The sequence below is a fragment of the Mustela lutreola genome, chromosome 6 (genome assembly GCF_030435805.1).
Source record: "Mustela lutreola isolate mMusLut2 chromosome 6, mMusLut2.pri, whole genome shotgun sequence".
NCBI classification, from domain to species: domain Eukaryota; kingdom Metazoa; phylum Chordata; class Mammalia; order Carnivora; family Mustelidae; genus Mustela; species Mustela lutreola.
In genome coordinates, this window is record NC_081295.1 from 151,447,791 (window position 1) to 151,470,000 (window position 22,210).

General features: G+C 41.2%; 1 protein-coding gene across 3 annotated transcripts in view; it reads left to right on the forward strand.

Moving 5' to 3' along the window:
• The window catches only part of CDKAL1 (CDK5 regulatory subunit associated protein 1 like 1), a 640,699-nt gene that overhangs the window by 214,970 nt on the left and 403,519 nt on the right, over nt 1–22,210 (forward strand). For all 3 annotated transcript variants that reach the window (XM_059179446.1, XM_059179445.1, XM_059179447.1), the window contains one exon: nt 7,943–8,063. In XM_059179446.1, coding sequence (XP_059035429.1) covers nt 7,943–8,063 — 121 coding nt within the window. The remainder of the gene's footprint in view (nt 1–7,942; nt 8,064–22,210) is intronic.

The window sequence follows — 22,210 nt, forward strand, 5'->3', positions numbered from 1 at the left end:
TTGATTTTTCTGCCAATCTCCTACCTCTTCCCCCTGCATTTTGTTGGGTTGCTTCACGAGGAAGTTTTCCAGTGGCCAGACCCAGAGCTTGGGGTTCACACAGGTCCACTGAATGCGTCGCTGATAGGCCCGAGTTTGTGTGCGGTGAGAGCAGTTAGTAAGGTATCAAGAAAACTTGCCATGAGACCTCTCTTGTGCTGGTGGAAGGTGGGTGGCCACATGTTAAGGACACAATGGCCTTTGAAAATTGGTGGGTTGAATAAAATATTGAAGCAAAGTCTGGGCATTTAAAGAGCCTTTAAAGAACAGGGAACATTAAAGAGGAGGAATAAATGACCGCCAGCCAAGTTGCTCGCTCACTGGTACTTCTGCGATGGGTAATGCTATCCCGAAGTTAATTTGTACAACCCACTTTAGCTGTGAGAACCAAAGGAGGGAAGGTTGGTTTGCAAGTCGAAACAATTTAATTAATAAATATGTATTTTGTAGGTAATCCTGTTTCTATCACTCAATTAACATATGTGCTCATATTCCGGAGGTTGATTCTTTTCTGTTTGTGAATGACCATTGTAATTGCCTTCCTGACATGTTGACAGACTGTCTTTCTAGTAGACATGGGTGGAATGGAACCCCTCGATTTCCATAATGTTCTCAACGTTTAGCACTGTGGAATTTGGGAAAGATATTTTGCTTTCGACACAGCATTGAATATTGATTCAACTAATAGAGCGATTATTGTACAAAACAGACCTGTTTTTTTTTCCCACATAGATTTTTTTCCCTTATTATGAATTTACAAATATGCATATAATGATGGATTATGTTTAAAAATTAGCTCTTGGCTCAAAATTTTGCAATACATAAGAATTTTAGCTCATAAAATTGTTTAGTAACATTCTTTGTGGGCTGGATCAAATGTAAAAACCAGCACAGAATCAAGGTTTTGTAGCTGATTGAAAAATAACCGCTGAAAGCCTCAGGCTTAAAATTAAATTTGGTTTTAACAGGGGTGAATTTTTGTGACATTGCTGAGTAACGACTTAGGGAGATGTTTATTAAAGATGGTTAATAAACCCACTGAGACACATCTGACCATTATTTATATGAGATGAAATGTCAATTTACATTTAGAATGGAGAAGACAAAAGATTTCAGAAATACTGCGTTTGAGTGTGTCCCATTCTGCATATTAAGGCAATCTGCTTTTTAAAAAAAAATCTTTGTATTAAAATTGCTTATCTCTGTTTTAATCACTTTACATCTTTATCTCCATCTCCTTGGTGGTCTCCTGTTATTATCAGTTGATCTGTTCACACTGAGCGTCATTCCTCCCATCTGTTCCTATTAATACTTACTCCTTTAATTTCTTCCTCTGTGTGATTGAAGTGATGTCAAAACGGGTATTTTCACTCTGTTTTTCTTTCAGACTCCGTTGTCCTGATTCCGCGCCCTCCCCCCCTCTCTTCAATCTAGCCGTGAAGGGTGATGAAATTCACAGTAGTCACAAAATAAATCAGTATTCACTGAGCTGCATGCCTTCCCCATCATGGTGCAAGGCCTCAGTGGCCAGAAGGGATCGAACAAAGAAGCAATGTGTGAGTGTGTAATTGTGCTCCTTGCTTCGTGGTCCTGTCGTAAGAATGGCATGTTCGTTTGCAGCACAAATTGCTCCAGAAATTTCCTTTTTCACTTTTCACATCTTTATTCCCTGAGCATGTTTCCTTGTTCCAACATTCTTGTTTTCTCTCCTGTTCTTCCCAAACACATCACCTCACTTTTATTTTTTAGTCTATCAAATTTCAATTTGTTTTAGATGGTTTCATTATTGATAACTGCGCATCGAGAGGTAATGATTTGCAGTATATGTTTTTAGTCTGTGGTCTCTACACTTAGGGAATTAATTTGAAACAGCAGTCTATTTGCACAAGGATTCTTAAATGAGTTGGTTTATAACAAATAAAAGTTTCATTCCTCTAGTCCATTAAAAAAAAAAAAAAACAACTGTTCTGTGGTTGAATTTTCTTCTTTTCATCTTTGGCCAGATATAATGAGGGACTTTTATGTTATTTCCTACTTTGTCTTCAGTGTACTATATTTTTCAATTAAAAAAAAAAAAACCCAGACTATTGTTAGTTCTCCTGCTCTTTAATGAATCATTGGATTGGAAAATAACTCATTATATCATCAGGCAGAGATATGTTCCTTTATTTGCATGTAGATAGTGAAGATGAATAATTTATCTAATGTTATTAGTGCAGGCTGCATATTACTGAAATCTCAGCAGGATATAATGAAATTTGTCTCATGCTAGTGTGGAGATAGCATGCCTTTGCATAGTCATTATTGAACTTTTGGCATCTCTCAGAGAACTATTATGTTAGCATGCCAGTCTTGCTCACCTCTTCATTAACTGGACTTTTGATTGAAGAGTTGAACTTATCTTGAAGATCTGTGAAATCTGGTGTGCCAAATGCCCGCTTGACTCCAGCTATGTTTCTACAGCAGAGCAAGAATTTTCAGAATGAATAAAGGACTTAATGTTTCTTATTAAAGTGATTACTGCAAAAACGCTATGACTGATGGTTTTATTACTTCTGGTCATGAAAAGCTATCTGTAAGACAGACATGGAAGCAATGTATCTTTCTGAAATGAAGGGTGGTAAAACATGTATATAATTGTCTATTATGTATATATGTATATACATATACACATTATATATATATATAATATATATATAATTGTACTAATTATGTCTTTGAAGTTATTTTAAATAATTGCTTTGAAAAAGTTGGCTTTGATTTCCTTATTACATGATCAAATGTGGAGGTCAACAGATCTCCTCCCGAGCAGCAGTAAAGCTGGACAGTCAAAAACAGGCAGCTCAGTTGACTTGAAGAATTGTTCGTTTAAGTGGAGATTTTGATGGCAAGTAACAGGGAGGGTCTGTGGCTCTACCTTCTTGAAACTGGGGGACTGTTTGGCATGAATAGTGGACAGGTGGACTAGCCAGGATTTGAACAGGAACTTCCTGAAGGTGAGGAGGTGATAGGAGGCTTGCTAAGTCTCCACGGACGGTTAGTTGACTGGGGGTTGTGCATACGCACAGCAGAGTCTGGAGTGGGCCCAGCCACCCACGCTCACCTGCCCACTGGAGCCTGCATGCACATCCCGGGAAGATGGGGCGGACTAAAAAATGGCCCTAACTCTGAGTGACCTCACTGGCTCATACACAGTTCCATCAGCAGATAGAAATCTCATTGGCTTGTGGTGTTTGAACAAATGTGTGACCATTCTTTCCTCAATAAAAAGCTATGCAGATGCAGAGTTGACCCCTAAGATGTCATGCTTGGTGGAGGGGAGTGAGGATGGAGAACTAAGAAGGGGCAAGGACAACCTTTCATTGTAGAGAGACAGATTTCCTAGATTTAGTCCAGGTAAGCTAGTAAAGAAAACCAACAACAGCCCTTGGTGGGGGGCGGTCTGAATTAAAATTTGCCACAGTATATTATCTACAGTGTTCTGAATTAAACAAGATATTACGATACATGCAGAGAAAGCAAGTACACCTATATGGAGAAAGAAAAACAAACCAGTCAGTATAGATTGTCTTTGACCAAAAATGTTGGAGTCAGCAAAGACTCCCACGTACTAAGTAAAATGATGTCAAAAGCCTTTAAGGAAAATGATGGCAGTGACGAATACAGAATCACAAAAAAGATGGAAAGGATAAAAAAGAACCAAGGGGAAATTGAAAAGTACAGTAAATTAAATGTTCATTCAAGGGGCTCAATTGCAGGTTTGAGATTGCAGAAGAAAATAAAATCAGTAAATTTGAGGACAGATCAATAGAAATGATCCACTCTGAATAACAAGAAAAATCAGCAGGGACTCAAAGACCTGTGGGGCAGCATCCAGCAGACCAGTTAGTGTGTCACGGAGCCACAGAAGGAGATACAGAAAAAGTGCCCCTCCCCCATTTTTTTTTTTTTTAAAGTACTATATGAAAACTTCCCAAACTTTGTTAAAAAACAAAAACAAAAAACTCATTACTTTATGGAGCCAAAAAGCTACCTGAATTGCAGGTAGGAAAATCACAGAGATCCAGGAAAGCATAAGAAAGAAGTAACACATTATGTACAAGGGGAACAATATTAAGATCGATAATTGACTTCTCATCAGATACAACAGAGTCAAAGGCAGTGACCTTTGACAGTTGAACCTTGAACGACATGTGAACTGTGTGGTCCCCTTCTCTATGGATTTGTTTACAGACCAGTAATGTATATGTATTTTCCTCGTGCTTTTCTTAACATTTTGTTTAGCTTATTCTATTGTAAGAAGTGTGTCATACATATGACATATAAAATATTTGTTAGTCAGCTGAGTATGTTATTGGCAAACAGTGTAAGCTATTAGCAGGTAAGTTTTGTTATATGTGGATTTTCAAGTGTATGGGGGTTGGTCTTGCTCACCTCTGCAGTGTTCAAGGATCAGCTGTATTCAGTGCTCAGCGAAAAAAAACCTGTCAACTAATAATTCTATATCCAGCAAAAGTATCTTTCACAAATCAAGGAAAATAGAGACTCTCAAATAAGCAAAGAATCTGTGTTGCTAGTAGATTTCCTTTATAAGAAATAGTAAAGAAAGCTCTTCAGGCAGAAAGGAAGTAGTATCAAATGATAAGTTGAATTCTCAGGAGGGAGTGATTTTTAGAAATGGTTAAATATGTGGTTAAATAATAAGTCCTTTGTAAAGATATGTTTTTCCTCTTTTTAAAACTATATAGTTGTGGGGCGCCTGGGTGGTTCAGTCAGTTAAACGTCTGACTCTTGATTTCAGCTCAGATCATGATCTCAGGGTTGTGAGATCAAGTTCTGTGTTGGGCTCTGTGCTGGAGTGAAGCCTGCTTAGGATTCTCTCTCTCCCTCTGCCCCCCCCCCCCGCCAAAAAACAACAACAACAACAACAGAAACTATACAGTTATATAGAACAATAATTATGGCCCTGTGTTTTGGGGGTTTATGCAGCTGTCTGTTAATATGTGTGACAACAATTGCACAAAGAGGGAGGAGGGAAAAGAAATGGCATTTGGACGATTGAATATCCATATGCAAAAAACAATCTTAGACTCTTATACACAAACTAACTAAGTGGATCCTAGACCTAAGGCTAAGACCTAAAACAGTAAGACACTGAGAAGAAAATACAGAATAAATCTGTGCCCTTGGGCTAGGCCAGGAGTTCTTAGCTAGAGTAGCAAAAGCATGAGCTAGAAAAGAAAAAATTGAGAAAGTACACTTCATTAAATTGAAAAACATTTACTTTTGAACAGATACTATCATGAAAGTGAAACTGTAAGCTTCAGTCTGTGAGAAAATATTTACAAATCACATACTTGACGAAGGTTTTGTAAGCAGAATAAAGGATTCTTAGAACTCTATAACAGGGCAACTACTCCAGTTAAAATACTGGCCGACTCCTGGAGTAGACATTTTTATTAGTGAGGGTTCTCTAGAGAAACAGCCAGTAGGGTGTGTGGGTGGGTGGGTTTGTTGAAGAGAAATGTATGATAAGGAATTGGCTCACACTATTATGGAGATATTTTGGAGACTGAGAATTCCAAAGACTATAGTCTGCAATCCAACACTCCATGAGAGCTGATGTATAGGTCCAGCCCAAGTCCAAAGGTCCAAGAATCAGTAGAGCCGATCGTGTAAGTTTCAGTCTGCAGCTGGCCAATAACAAGACCCAAGAAGATCCTGTATCCCAGTCAGAATCTGAAGGCTGGCAAAGAGCAATGTCCCAGCTGTGCAGTCAGATGGGAGTTGTTTCCTCTTAGCTTCCTTGTTCTATTCAGGTCTTGGATTGATTGGATAAGGCCCACTAGTGTTAATCAGTCTCCTGATTCAAATGTCAGCCTTACCCAGAAACACCATTGCAGAAACACCCAAGATAATGTTTGGTTAAATGTCTGGGTACCCTGTGGCTTAGTCAAGTTGACACATAAAAATTAACCATACTGGGGCACCTGGGTGGCCCAGTGGGTTAAGGCCTCTGCCTTCGGCTCAGGTCATGATCCCAGGGTCCTGGGATCTAGCTCCGCATTGGGTTCTCTGATCAGCAGGGAGCCTGCTTCCTGCTCTCTCTGCCTGCTTCTCTGCCTACGTATGATCTCTGCCTGTCAAATGAATAAATAAAATCTTAAAAAAAAAATTAACAATACCAACATTTTACCACACAAGACGTGCAGATGGCTAATAAACACGTGGAAAGGTGCTCAACATCGTTAGTCATTATGGAAATGCATGTTCATTCCAACCACAATACTGGATTACTTCTCACTAGAATGGCTGTTGTCAAAAAAGTTGCAACTATAAGGACTTCGTTAACAATGTGGGGAAACTCAAGTCCTCATACGTTGCTGGTAGGATATAAAATGGTACCACCACTTTGGAGAACAGTTGTTTCTTATAAAGTTAAACAGAAATTGACCACGTGACCCAGCAGTTCCATTCCTGGGAGTCTATCCAGGAGAAATGAAAACTTATGTCCCCATGAAGTCTTGTATGTGAATATTCGTAGAAGCAAGCATTATTCTAATAGGTATTAGTTGGAAACAATCCAGATGTCTGCCAGCTGGTCAGCAGTTGAACAGAATGTGATATATTTTGGAACGGAAGCAAGGGTGGACTGTAAATAAGCTTGAGTGAATTCTTAGGGTGATAGAAATGTTCTAAAACTGGGTTGTTGTGATGATTGTACAACTGCATGTGTTAATTTAAAATCATGAAATTGGGGGCACCTGGGTGGCTCAGTTGGTTAGGCGTCTGCCTTTGGCTCAGGTTATGATCCGAGGGTCCTAGGGTTGAGATTTGGGTGAGGCTCCCTGCTCAGAGGAGAGCCTGCTTCTTCCTCTCTCTTTGCTGCTCCCCCTGCTTGGGCGCCATGCACTCTCTCTCTCTCTGTTAAATAAATAAGTCTTTAAAAAAAAAATCATTAAGTTGTATACTTGCAAGTAGTGACTCTTATAGGATGTACCTCAGTGAAGTTATAAAAAAATACTACGTATATAATGAGCAAAGGTCAAAGTAAGCATGGAAGAAATAATAATTGGAGAATCTGAAGGGGATGGGAAGTCTTAGTACTGTTCTCCCGTATTTTCTATCACTGCAATTCAGAATTTCAAAATTATAAAATTTTTCATGGCTTTTAGAAATAGTCTGTTTTTCTTTTGTAATAGTTTTAAAAAATAAGTCTAAAAATTTTTTTTTTAAAGATTTTATTCGATATAGAGAGAAAGATCATAAGCAGGCAGAGAGGCAGGTAGAGAGAGAGGGGGAAGCAGGCTCCCCACCGAGCAGAGAGCCCGATGCGGGGCTCGATCCCAGGACCCTGGGATCATGACCCAAGCCAAAGCAGAGGCTTAACCCACTGAGCCACCCAGGCGCCCCTAAAAATTTTTGTCTTTAAAAAATCTGACCCTGAAGTGTCACCTTATCCCAGCCTTTTAAAAATTTCTTTGATGTGTTGTTTGCTTTGAGCAAATAGTCTGCTTTTGCACTTTTTTTTTTTTTTTTTTTTTTTTAAATTCCCCAACAGTGAGTTGGTTGGTAGGCCTGGTGCTCAGGTAAGCTCTTCCTGTTTCATTTCATACCTGGTCCCCGCTGGAGAGCATGCGTACCTTATGGAGTGACATTCTGTTTTCGTCATATGTACAGTAGAAATGTGCAAATACTTTAAGCAAAGAACTTTGACTGCAGGAAGCGTGCACAGCTGTTTTTCCCTTTGGCGGTATTTCTTAGGTCAATGGTTCCATCTTATGTATATTTTGTTGTTTGTTTCATAACAGAAGTTACGTGAAAATATTAAATCATTTGTTGAGAACAGTCAGTTGAAGTTCTGTGGCTGACGCTGTCGTGTATTTTTCTGCGTTCATTGGAGGTCACTCTGTGAGACTGCTGGGTCAGAAAAAGGACAATGGAAAGCGCCTCGGGGGGGCACGATTGGATTTGCCGAAGATCAGGAAGAATCCGCTGATAGAAATCATTTCCATCAATACCGGGTAAGTGTCTCTCAGACTTACCCATAAAATACTCAGTATACTCTGTGAATTCAGCTTTTCCCTCTGGACATGGGACAGAATAAAGCAGTTGAACATTTTCACGGGAAAGAAAAAATCAAAAAGCTCGAAATCACATGAATATAGTTCCCTCTTAGAGGTTCCCTGCGTACAAGTTACACGTTGATTTGCAGCAGGGTCTTAGGCCTTTGATTAATATTATTCTGACATCTTCTTGGTAACAAACTTGGATTTCATTTTCCAGCCATGCCCTTGGGTTAAAATAATTTTAAAAAGAGTTTTGTTGTTGGAATGATTAATATACCCATCATCTTTGTTTTTTCAATAGAATTATAGTAAATAATGCCCGAGATACTAACCATGTTTTAATTACGAACTCTATGAAATTCATGTTTTAAAGTGTTGTCCTTGGAGTGCCTGGGTGGCTCAGTCAGTGAAGTGTCTGCCTTCGGCTCAGGTCATGATCTCAGGGTCCTGGGATCAAGCCCTGTGTTGGGCTCCCTGCTCAGCGAGGAGCCTGCTTCTCCCTCTCTCTCTGCCCCTCCCCCTGCTTGTGCACTCTCTCTCTCTCATATAAATAAATACAATCTTTAAAAAAAAAATAAAATGTTGCCCTTATGAGCTTTGGGCTAAAAATAAGCATTGTTAACCGACTATTAAGCACTCTTAATTTCATGTCTTAGTCTGAAGTTCCTGACCTTACTATTGACTCTTGGTGAGCTCGTTTGTACGTCGTTTTATTTGCCTTAATGGAATTCGTCGTCAATATTAGTGTAGTCTGAAAGTCTGCTGAGGCGAAGGCCTTCTGTTCTTTAAATCATGGGAGTCGCTCCGTTCATCAAACCGCTTTGCATAGGCTTAAGCTATCCTGCCTGTTATTTTTTATTTTTTTTAAAGATTTTACTTAAGAGAGAGAGTGCATGGGTCGGGGGAGGAGAGCGAGAGGGAGAAGAAGAGGCTCTCAAGCAGACTGTACGCCGAGTGCCGGGCCCAGCGCGGGGCTCAGACTCCCGATCCTGGATCATGGCCTGAGCTGAAGCGAAGAGTTAGACACTCAGCCAGCTGAGGCACCCAGCCCTGTCCTGCTTCTTTCTGATTCCAGCTTCCTTCCTTCCTTTTTAGTATTGTTTTCCTCTGTCCTTCGCATCGTTCATGCTGTTCCCGTGGGGAGCCGGTGAACTTGCCTTTCTGCTTCTCCAGCCTTGTTCTTCCTCTCCCTGAGCTGTGCCTCCGTTCCCCCCCCCCCCCCCCCCCCCCCGCCCCGCACACTCCCGGCTCTGTCGTCACTGGTCCTCTTTTCTCTAGTTTTATCACCTTCTAGTTAATCCTTCTCACTACTGCCAAAGATCAGGGAAGGCTGAAGAAGTCATTTGGTTTTTCCTTAAAGGCCGCCTGGGGTGACTTTCGTTTGCCCTGGTGAATTTGTCTGTGACCAACGTCCGGCCTTCAGCGCCGAAGATTCAGAGACCTGCACTCCTCAGGCTCAGTGATGACATCAGGGTACAGTACTGAGAAATGTCGTTACCACGTTGACTGGAGCATCTAATATATTCTCGCTTTTGAGCCTGAGCCAAATCAGAGGCATAAGGCTGTTTGCTTCTCCCTTTGCCTCCGTTCTCCTCCTCCTCTCGGTCGTACCGCGGTTTCTCTTTTGACTCCTGATTTCCTACCTCAAATCGCCACATCCCCACATTCCCCCTCGTCCATATTTGCCGTCTTTTCTTCTGTAGCACTTCTCATTATTGAAGTAGATACGAGGTCCTTTGTATTTTAATCGTCTCTCCTCACTGGCACGTCATAAGCTCCAAGATGGCAGGAATTGTCGACTCTGTCACCTACCACTGTATCCTTAGAATACGGAAGAACGTACACAGCAGGGATTTAATCAATATTTACTTACTGAATGAATGAATGATTGATTTTTATAATTTGAAAGTTTAATGGGTTTATGCTAAATTCTCTTCACAGAACAGATTGCCTTACCAGTTGGACAGTAATACTTGAAGTCTCGCTGAGCGCGCTTTCTCCTGAACAGTGTCTTTAGGAGGGCAAAGTCAAGTGTTTCTGTGAATGTCTCTCTCTTTTTTTTCCCCCATGTAGGATTGATCATCCCCTTTTCGCCAAGATACATTTCTTTACGCATGTTAATGTTTTAGGGTCTGTCAAATGGATCCGTTTGATTTCTTTAAGGTGACTTTGCTCCTCTTGTTGACCTCTGGAGTGTTGCTTTTAACTGTTGGTTTTCAAAGATGCTTTATTTTTCTAGTTTCTGCGTATGTCTTCATGTGGTTGCTCCCTGCCTCACCCTCCAGTGTTCAGTCACACTGACCGGTTTGAGATTTCCAAACTCAAGATTCTCTTCTGTCTTGACTGCAGTCCCCTGTGCACGCCCTCTGGTGTCCTTGGCATGTCGTAGCCTTTCCCCATTCACCGTGTTAGTAATCCTTCTCTGTGCTCTTTTGGGGTGACTGCTTATTCCTTTCTCTGTGATTGGGGCTGAATACATCCCTCCTTCCACTACACACCTACCATATTCCCTATTTATCTTGGTTATGGTCCTCTAAGACTGCCTAATTTCTACTTTAAATTTTAGGCTACATGGGCTCTGGAAGTATTTCAGGTATCATTATATTATTATCTCTGAGTTCAGTGTCTGCTATAGAGTGGAGTATGCAGTCAATAATTTGTTTTATTTATTTATTCATGTTTTATTTTAAGGCCATCACTGTTTTTTGTTGCCATAAGAAATGTTGAGAAATTTGCTTTAGGTAGTCATTTGAAATGGCATTACGTGAAACATTTTGAGGTATTTTATTTGGGTTTCCCTTCTTTTGGATTTAGTGTTTCTTAAAATGAGGCTACACTATAAACTCTTTTAAGTTTTTAAATTTTTTAAAGATATTTTTTTAGAGAGAGAGGGCATGCACACCCATGAGCATGAGCGTGGGGGTTGGGGCAGCAGGAGAGGGAGAGAGACAGTCCTCAAGCAGACTCCCTGCTGAGTGTAGAGCCTGGCACGGGGCTGGATCTCAAGACCCTGAGATCATGACCTGAGCCAAAATCAAGCATCGGACATTAACTGAAAGAACCACCCAGTCGCCCCTACACTGTAAACCTTTTAAAGCTCACTGGATATTTGCCATCACTCTCTCATGTTACCATATAGAACTGCCCCTTAGTAAGTAAATTAGCAAATATGCCTTTGATGTTAAGAGAATTTAGTCCATACTGTCTATCTCTGCATGAGATCTGAGTTTCTAACCCTCCCTGAGTACTAATCCCTTCCCTGAATCAGCTGTGGCCTTATCATTTGCTCTCAGGTGAGAGCATCCCCGTGGGCATTTGTCACGGTATCACTCCTAACATCTTAGCTTGGATTTTATTTCTTACCTCTGGTGCAGCTCATTGCTTTTTCTTTTTTTTTTAAACTTACATTCAGATGTTTCGAAAGAGGCATATCCATAAGTATTTCTTTCAAGAGAAAATAATCCTTTCCACTAAAATCTTGACAACGTTTTATTGCTTTCAAATTAAAAATGGACATCTTAAATTTCATATAAATTTGTCCATTCTCCATTTGGGAAAGGGCTCACATTTGCAGCAAGTTTTATTGTGTATGTTAGTAAATTGTTGAAGTTACTATTAGAGTCTACAAAGTTGTTATGCTTTGTTACATTTCTAAAGGAGCATAAGGACTGTATTAATGCTTTACCAGTGAAAAAGTTAAACATTTCAGGTCATGCTAGATTCTGGAGGAGCAGAGAGAATTGTGTAGTTGATCACAGTATCTATAATGAGGGTGCCTTTTATTTCTTCAACAACATTCATCTTTTCTCCTAAAGCCTCTCTCTGGCGTTCGGTTACCCATCTCTGTTTATAGCCGCTGTGTCGAGTATATAAATTTTGGTCTGCTCAAGTCATTGCTGCAGTTTCCAGTGCTCTTCTTGTTTTCTGAGGCGAGCTTTTCGAGGTTAGCTGCCGGTTGCCTAGTACAGCTCCTGTTTCTGGACTGTCTCTTGTGCGGCAGAGATGCCCTGTAGAGGAAGCATGGCGAGGCACCTGTCTGTCTGGTGTGGTGATAAGACAGGGATGTGACCGTGACTCTGACAAACAGGTGAGAAGAAAGTTTAATGGTGATTGCTGATGCGAACTGAGTGCCTACTGTGGGCCAGACATGAGTCTTCGAAATGCATATTCTTTCCTGTATTGAATCCTCACAACAGCCTCTGAGATTGGTTTTCAGGAGGTGACGAAAGTCAAGTGCAGAGAGGTTAAGGGACTTTGCATTGTCATGTTCCTGGTAAGCAGCTAAGACCGAGACTTACCTGTTACGTTCGTCATATACTTTTGTGGGTGCAGAGGAGCAGGGAAGCCTCTCCAATGTGGCTGTCAGAGAGGGAGCTCGTGGGAGCCGAAAGATCTTTGCATTTCAGAGACTTTTGAATCGGGCCCTGCAGGACAGGTAGAATTGTGATGGTTTTGGATGGAGGTATAGTCAGTTTCAAATGACCACTAGCTGGGTGTCTTGAAACTTCACAGATTTATTATGTTACCATTCCGGAAGTCAGAATCTCACACAGGTCTTGCCGTGCTAACATCATGGTATAGGTAGGGCTGCGTTCTGTAGGCTTTTGGGGAGAATCGATTTACTTCCTTTCTTCAGCCTCTGAAGGCCACCCACATTCCTTGCTTATGGTCCCCTTCTTCCGTCTTCAAAGCCTGCAGTATTGTATTTCTACTTCGACTCTCTCTCCCTCTCCCCCTCTTAAGTGATTACACTGGAGCTACCTGGAAAATCCAGGATGCTGTCTACATTTTAATGTCAGCTTTAACTCCTACTTGGCATGCATAGTTCCAGGGAGTAGGGCAGGTGTGATGAGAAAGTGGTAGGTAAAGAAAAGAATGAGCAAAGGTGTGTGAGCGGACCGTGGGAGTTGTTTGTGAAGAAGGCAATTTTCTCCAGGCAGTCTGATGTTTCCAGCGCAAGGAAAGGGGGGATAAATCATCTTTTGTGTGAAGAGTGTAGTTGCCCCAGGGTGAGAAATCACATTTAATTCAGATAGTAAAGGATAAGGAGAGCCACTCTCGTCTGGAGCAGAGGTGAGAAATAATCGTAGCCGGGCAGAAGGAAGATGTTTCGGGTACCAGCCTGTAACGTGGGTTGGTGTTGGAAGACAGGTGCCGGGAGCTCACTTATGCCACCATTACAGCGAGCCCGCCAGGGAGGCCCGAGGGCCCGAGGGCCCGAGTGTGGTTCCAGGAATGAATAGTACGGATGGCAGAACGGTGTCACGGTTAAGAAAATGGGCTTTGGCATACCCCAGTGGAACTACCTGTAACCATTGATTTGGGAGTTCCGAAGAACGGTGGGGGATGGGAGCACAAGGCCACAGAGAAGAGGTGGGAGTGGGTGAGTCGCTGAAGGTCGAGTGCTCGGTGCCCGCCCGCGCATGGGAAGTGGGAGGAGTCATCTGTGAACCAGTAGCCGGAGACGAAGGTGTGGGAATAGGGAGCGTCATCCCATCACTTGCTTTCAGGCCCTTCAGGGGAAATCGTGTTGACAAAGCCGAACCGTTTCAGGAGAGTGGGCGCATTAAAAACCAGATTCCAAATTAGTAAGTTTTGCTCCAGGAAGATTACTCTTTTGAGGAGTTTAAAGGCAGAGAAGCAGACTCTAGAGAATGGAAAGATGTTTCTGCCTGGGCCTGTTTAGAGGCAGGGGGTGAGGAACAGAAATACATTGACAGCAGGAACTGCTTCGGTAGGATCGTGTATACAGATGGAAAGGTAAGCCTCGGCAAGGACCAAGGACACTTTTGTGCCTCCTTAGGCAGAGGAGTAAAGGGCCCGAGGGTAGGACTGAGTTCTTTTTCTTAAAGATCTAAAAAAATGGATTGTACAGGAGGTGGTTGTGTTCTTTTGTGCTAGCAGGTGAAATAGAGGATAGTGTTTGCGTGTTTTGTCCCTTTACGTTTTGTTGGTATACTGTGATCTTTTGATGGCCCTGACTCAGATGGCGTGAGCTCTTCATGGGAATAGTAGGCTCCCTCCCCAGGATTCTCCTCTCCTTCTCCCGCTGGTGTTGGTGTTCAGTTGTTATTCCACGCCATGTACTTGCTGTAAACTGGAAGTGACATCACATGCTAGATTCGAATTAAATATCCAGCCGGAAACAAGCTAGTTTCTGAGATAAAGATAAAAATTTGAAGATTTATGCCAAAGTGTTTCATTTTTCTCATTAAATTGGTAGAATGGGGTTATAGTTCTGAAGTAGAGTTTATGTGGGTGTTTATGTAGATTTAAAAAAAGGATCCATCCAACACTGTGGTCTGTATAATGAGGAGTCATCTTGTGCATAGACAGAAGAAGTGTGCTGAGGTTGGAAAGCTCAGGTTTTATTAGGGGCCCATGTTTGTGATTGCCTTGTTTTTTTCTAGGAGAGACGGAAGATCCTAGGTATTGTAGAGACAAAAAGTCAGAAGTTGGAAAGTGGACCATAAAGAAGATCTGTGCCTCATTTTTGCCTTCTCTGTCACTTATTAAAGTCATCACTTTTGACAATCTCTTGGCAATTTTTTGCTCCTCCAAAGCCAGAGTTGGATGTTGCTTTGCCGTTCTGATAGAAGTTGTATCGCTTTTTAGGTCCTACTATCAGATTATCCCTAGTTTGAAGGGAATAACCCTCCCCTGGGCTGAACAAATCTAAGAAAATACTGTCTGACCCTGTAATATTTTACTAATACTTTCTCTTTTAAGATTTATCTCAGTTTTCCTGTTACTTGCCATCTGTCAGACATAAAATGATGGTATATGGGAATCTTCACGGGGCATCTAATATTCTTTGAGATTACGTACTTGAATTTATTATCATTTTTTAAAGTATCTGTTACTTTTTTCCACCTGTAGCATCATGTCTTTGTGGGAAAAAAGCTAACTTGGGTGTTTTCACTTTCTTTCTCTATCCCAGTGCTGGATTCATAGGTGCTTTCTAAACATTTGAATGAATGAATGAATGAATTTGAATGAACTGAATTTGAGTGAATGAAAGAACGACAATTTATTTTATACAAGTAGAGTTGTTTTTAGAGAAATACAAGCACAACTAATAACATTTTGTTACCTTTCTTGTTCTAATGATTACAACATGAAATCATTATTAACTAGACATAATCACATTTGAAAGTACAATTATTATGTGCTTACACATTACCAGGTATTGTGTTAGGTATTACGATATATGCAAAGGTAGCTACATGGAATGAACTAATCCAAAACACGCAGCTCTAAACACAGACTTAAGTGCAGCTCCTGGATGGGGAGGGTTTGGGTCTCTGTCTATTCTGTATTTTAGGGAATACTTTTAGATCGCAGTATGACTGTCTTTCTAGGAGCTAAGGGTGCACAGCAGAGACCCGCAGACCTTGAATTGGAGAGCTGTGAGACACTCAGGCCCTTCCTCACTGCCCCTCTATGAGCTGCAATGGCAGCCACACGGTAAAACGGTTTCCATGGCCTTTAACCTCCAATAGGACTACCGCCATCCCCAGTACGTGTGCGGAAAATAGAACCTCAAATTCCATCTTTTTTTCTTACTCTTAAGTTAGAGCTTTCAGAAGATTACATTGTATAAAGAAACATCTTTAGAGGTATTTAATTAGAAGCATGCTAAAAAGCTCTTAATTAAGGTTCTAAAGAAAGCGCATTACAAGGTTGAATATATGTGGGTTCACACTCACACTAGGGTGAATCCTTTTCATATTGTGTGAGGGCAAGGTCTGGAAAATCTTATAATGTCTTCAAAATGACTGCATATTTTCGTATATTCAGTAACGATTTGAGTTTTTATATCTTAGCATTGTGTGAAGAGATTAAGATTTTTTTTTTTTAAAATTCATGCTAGACTATTGTTTCAATGTCCTGATGATATAAATCATGGCCTTCTTTTGAATAAGCTGTCTTGAGAATAGCTCCTTCAGCTTCAGTGTCATCCTTAGACACAGCTGTTAGAAGGTCATAATACCTCTCTCTAAGAGGCAGAATCCCAAGATAAAACATTTCCCAGAAAGGATTTGGCAGACTATGTAGTCATTCTCTTATTTAAAAATTATGGGTCTCTATTGGCTTTTTGTATATCGGGCACTGATGACTGCAAATTAACCCAAGCCAATTTCATTATGTACAACTAAATCTTAGGATTTTGTTTAGTTTTGTTTTTTGATAGACAGTAGTCCCTACCAATGGGGATTAGTTGCTTCCTTATAACCCAGCTGTCAGGCTATAATGAAAGCAAGTCCCAGTCCAAAATCTGTAATAAGAACTTACTAAGCAAGCTGGCACAGTCCAGCTGTTCTTACAAGCCTGGTGAAGTACTTATTCTCTCTCCTTTTGGGTGATTAAAACACACCTTGCATGAAAGCTTCATTAGAGCCCAGTGAGACAGTGTGGTCAGCCTCAGTCAGAATCCTCTACCAATGTCTGGAGTGATGGTCCAGTAGGGACCAAGCCAGAAAAATATCCATAATGTCCAAGTCAGGGCGACCCAAAGTGTGGTTCATGGACCAGTGGTGGGTCATTAACTACTGATGGCAGCTCTGTGACTGGTGGAGAAATTGAGAGCAAACACCTTAGAAACTTTAAAGATAGTTTACCATTGCTGCAATATCTTAGAATTAATTTTCATTGTGTTTTATAAAAATAATGATTTACAAGAGATTGGAAATCGAAATCAAAATCCTGGCCTGTTATGATAGTTTGAGAAACATTGTAAAAATATCCTTTACCATGTTGTGGAGAATATTTTAGCCAATCCGCTTACCTTGAGTGCCAGTGATTTCACTAATTAGATCTTATTTCTACTACCTCTTATGCTAGGAGTTAGCCCCATGTCCTTAGTAGCTAGGCACTATTTCACAAGTGAAAACTTATTTCTGTCTTTTATGATGCTAATTTGCAAAGCCTCTGCTGTTGACCAAAGGTAATCTCTGGAAGGTAGTCTTGCTGATTAGTCACTAGAAAAGAGACACTGTTCTTTGGAGTTGTAGCTTCAAAGGACTTGCACATTTTGGACGATGTTCTTTATCTTAGATTCTTTCAGAAGTAAACTATGGAAATCCTCACGTGGCTTGTGGGACCTAAATCGAGAGGTTGTAACTGCTCTTTTAGCATGTCCCTCAGATGAGCAGAGAGCTGTTATTGTTCTCGTTCTTTTATAAACTTATGGAGGCCAAGAACCTTATCTCCTGATCATGAGCCTGGAATGTGACATCAGCTGATTCCTGGAGAAGGCAGTAGAGTCCATGGCTTATTGGAGAGAGGTCTGCATTGGGGTTGGAGTCGTAGACACTGTTGTATTCTGGCTGGGTGGCTCAGATAAATTAGATCCCTCTTGGAGCTGATCTCTTTGCTGACAGAGGCACATGCTACCTATTACATGTGTCGCCTGGCACAGTATGAGTACTTTAATAAGTGTTTTCCTCTGAATTTTGATGTTGCTCTACCATTCTACCACTATTCCCTGAGACTCCTCCTCCCTCTCTTTTCTCTTCATCCTTTTTTGTTTTTTGTAAAGATTTAATTTATTTATTTGACAGAGAGATCACAAGTAGGCAGAGAGGCGGGCGGCGGGGTAGGGGGCGGCGCAGGCTCCCTGAGCGGAAAGCCCGATGGTGGGGCTCGAACCCAAGACCCTGAGATCATGACCTGAGCCGAAGGCAGAGGCTTAACCCACTGAGCCACCCAGGCGCCCCTCTCTTCATCCTTTGTACTATGCAGGCGAGGACGTTACTGGGACTGCAGTTCATTCGGTCCCTCATCTGCTTATCAATCATCAACATCACTTGTTCACTGTTAAGTGAATGACAAACTTAGAAAAATTTAATCTTAGTTTCTCCCATAGCTTTTGGTATAGTGTCTTGCTCACAGTATTCACCTCATAAATATTTTAGTATTTTAGTGACAGCAGTGTTACTTAAATGCAGAACATTTTTTCTGGCTGAACTGGAGTGTAATTCTAATTACTTCTCTCTTGCTCTAGACGATTGTTTTGTAGAAAAAGAGAATATGGTAATTTGGACTATGAATGAAGTGAAACTTATCTCAAACAATTAAATGTGTGAAATTGAAGTATTTATGGCAGTTTTGAACTGTTACATTTTTACTTTTATCCAAAAGCTGGTTGTCCTGAAATTTGCTGCTTTGTCGATATCTTCGGTGAAATTCCCAAATACCTTATTTTCAGTTAAATACTGTTGACATGAGATTTAAAAGTCATCTCATTTTTAGTGCCTTATAAAACTGGGTTTGGGAAAGATCATTCATAAGAACAGTGGATGGCACTATTGGTTCATACCTGTGAAGTAATTATCATTAAGTAGAACATTTAAATGCTGGTGTAATAAATGCCTTTGAATGAGAGGCCCAGCTAGAAATTTTAGACTATATTAGGATGGGGATTTAATCTTAAATTTTGTAAATTCTCCTCTATGTTTTCACTGTTTTATGAAAATTTGGGGATGAATATATAACTGTCCTAGTAACTATATATAAAGAAATGATTGGTTTTAAAAAAGCATTTCAAATGCTAGCATGTTAGAGGATATACCATTGCTCTAACTAAAAAGTACACCTTGCTTACTACTTTTCTAGTTAAACAAAAATATGCGGTTTGAGGAAGGTGTAAAAAAACCTGAAAATTTAAAAGATACTCAAATTTGGGTGAAGCTTAAGAAAGCCTTAGGTTTTGGTTAATTGAGTGGAATGGCTGACACTTTCTTCAAGTTAGTTCCTGGATTGTAATGGCGAGGAGATACATTAATTATAAATAGTTACAGATGTGTTTACAGTTTAGAAAGTTTTTTTATTTTATTGCATGTGTGAATGTCTTTTCTGCTTGTTCATTAAGAAAACCAAAGAGCCCCCTGTCCGGACATTTATTTACTCAACAAATGTGGTGGAACATATGTTACGTGGTGAGGATGGATAGAAGCGTCCATTTGGTGTTGGCGTCTGCCCTCGAGACTCCCACGGGAGAGTGAGACAAGCCCTTAACAATTAAAGCCTTGTCAGTGCCACAGTCTGGGAGGAGACAGCTAGGTCAGGACCGTGGCGGTTGTTAGGGAGGACTTTCTCAGAAAGTGCTTATGTAGACTGTGTCTCAAAGTTTATCTCCTCGGTGGGTTCAAAGGCAACTTCAGCAGGTGGGAAAACACACATGAACAGTGGTGTTGAGTTGCCGCCTATGGGAAATGTGTGCAGGCCGGGTCCTCTGCAGGGAATGATGAGTCGGTAAGTGCGATGGTGTTCTGAGTAAGGGGAAAGGGAGAAGAAAGACAGAGAGAAAGAGAGAGAAGGAAGGCAGGACTGAGAAGGGGGGGAGAGGTGGCTTGAGGGCTTGAGATTGCTTAGGTTCTAATCTGGGCCGCCTCATTTCATCATTTGCCGTGTGACATTGTGTGAATTATTCAAGCCCTCCATCAGGCTCTATTCTCTTACTCGCACAATGGGGATAATCATAGCGTTGTGAGAATTGAAAGATCATCTGTTAAAGTAATTAACACACTGCCTAGCCTATAGCATTCGTTCCGTGTAATCATTATTAAGTTTACTACTTTTGCAATGAAACAGAAGAGAAATGTGAGACTTAATTAGATTGCAGTTTGCGGAGGACCACGGGCTAGTCAGTGGCAGGCCTGGGACTTGAACCCCTTCATCTGACCAGTTCTTTTTCCAGCAGACCCCGAGGTCGGCGGTGGCCGGCTCAGTTTTTTATCCTTCCATTCAGACTGCGGTTGTTGAGTTAATTGAAAGGAATGCCAGTGTGAGCTGAAGTTTGAGACTTCAAACTCGTACTAAACCTGGGGGTGATGCGGTGGGGCCCAGATTTTTAAAAGGAGAATGTCCTGTCGGAAGGAGGTGGGCGAGGATCCTTGTCACGTGCCTCTTAAGGTGCGTTCGGTCTGTCCAGTGGAGTGGGTTCCCTAGTTTGATGTTTTTGTTTGGGACTTAAGTCACACAGATTTAGAGATTAAGGACTCCTGCATCTGTCTGTCTGTCTTTCTTTTGTTGTTTTTTTCTGTTTTAGCCAGTGCTGGAGTTAGGGTGCATGGAAAGGAGTTGTACTGGGAAGGGCACGTTGGGAGTGGAGGTTGTGGCTACATCCAAAGAGCTCCCATCTGTCAATTTTCCTGTAGCTTTAAGAAAACTCACTTTCTAATCCTTATCAGGGAGGAAAAAAAAAAAAAAAATCCTCCAAAACTTGTCTAGCGCAACTTTAATTAAGGATAATTGGATTACACATATGATTGTGGATAAAGGCTTGTCAATTTTTCAACCCCAAAATAATACATATCTCATATTTATTCCGGAAACCACTTAACAAAATTTCTTTTTTCTACATCTCAGCATGGTAGCACCAGTTGTTTTATTTTTCGTAACCCTGACAAAGCAGAATGTTTTGTTTGGCTTTTTAAAAAGGCAATAGTGCATGTAGTTACAGCCTCATTTACTTTATCTGATGAAGCAGTCTGTGAGGAATGTCTGTTTTTCTGTAAATTCACTAAGGAACCTGGGTTTAAGGCAAGGTCATTTTTTAAAATCCTGCTCTGTGTTTTCCAACAGCATATGAAGCTTTGTGATTTGTAATGTCTATTTTATGATTCTTCTTAGGTTCTCCTTGAAATAGCTATTAATTGTGAGAGGTAGTATGGGTTGAGGAAGGTCTTTCTACCCTGTAAAGTATCTTTTATGTATCGGTCCATTATAGTTCTTCTTCTTCTTCTTCTTCTTCTTCTTTTTTTTTTTTTTTAGATTTTATCTGTTTGACAGAGAGACAGCAGCAAGAAAGGGAACACAAGCGGGGGGAGTGGGAGAGGGAGAAGCAGGCTTCCTGTGGAGCAGGGAGCCTGATGTGGGGCTCAATCCCAGGACCCTGGGATCATGACCTGAGCCGAAGGCACACGCTTAACAACTGAGCCACCCAGGCGCCTCCATTATAGTTCTTGAGGAAAACATAAACTGTCTGAACCGGGATTTTAAGACTGTTCTCTTCCTCCCTCACCCCTTTCCCTATCTCTGTGGTTCTTCCGCCCACATGCCTCTACAGATTTATGAGAATGGTATGTAAGGATGGATTGATTTATTTAGGACCAGTAGCACCTTGTGCCTGGAGGACCTCAAGATTGGTGGCCTGCCTTATTCATTGGTTTGTCTTTATACCTGTTTGACCTATAGTCCTTCACTCATTTATTCAGCAAACATTCGCAGGCTCTCTGTTAAGTATCAAGCACTCCAAACGCAGGGAAAGAAGCAAGGCCTGCTAGTTTATCCCTGCGCCCTGAGAGTCCCAGTGTAGCATAGTTAACTGGTAAATAATTCTGTGTTAGTCTCCATGGAGTGTAATAATCATCAGTTCTTTTTTATGTGTCTGTGTACCTAGAAATGACCACAGATATGCAGAAAAATAACATAGGATGGCCCCCAACGCGCTTGTCCCACAGTAGTGTTCACCACGTGGGATGTGGGAGCCGGTGGGACCTTCTGGGTTAGTGGATTACCTCTGAGAATTCATTCACTATGGTCACACACTGTTCTTACTGTAGAGTTTGGGCAACCTATAGTCCTTCCATGCTTATTCTCTGCTTACTCTGTTAAACTAAGAGCCTCTGATCTTATTTCCAAAGAGTGAAACTGTTCAGACACCTTTTGTCATGCCCTAGCTTCCTTCTCATTCTTATTTCCACTATTAGGTTTCCTTGTTTATTTTCCTACCTAAAATTTACAATTATGTATAAAATAAGAAGCAGAGCAATAAAGACAGAGATACTGTCAACAGCAGTACTGGTGTTGACATGTTCAGCTGATTTTCGGAAAAGAGACGTCTGTCTGCGCCAGATGTCCACCAGGAAAGAGTGGGGCTCTGTGTGCCCCCAGCGCGAGGTTCTTTGGCGTTCAGCGACACCTGCTAGTGGCTCCTTGGAGGCATAATGTGACCTGTTACCATGAATTCTCAGGGTAGATTATCGTAAGTGGGTGACGGAGGAGAAAATAGTACAGGCATTCCCGGGTTTCTTTGGTGTTTGACTTTTAAGTCCTGATCTGTACCTGCCCTAATTCAGAATCCAGCGCTCACGGTA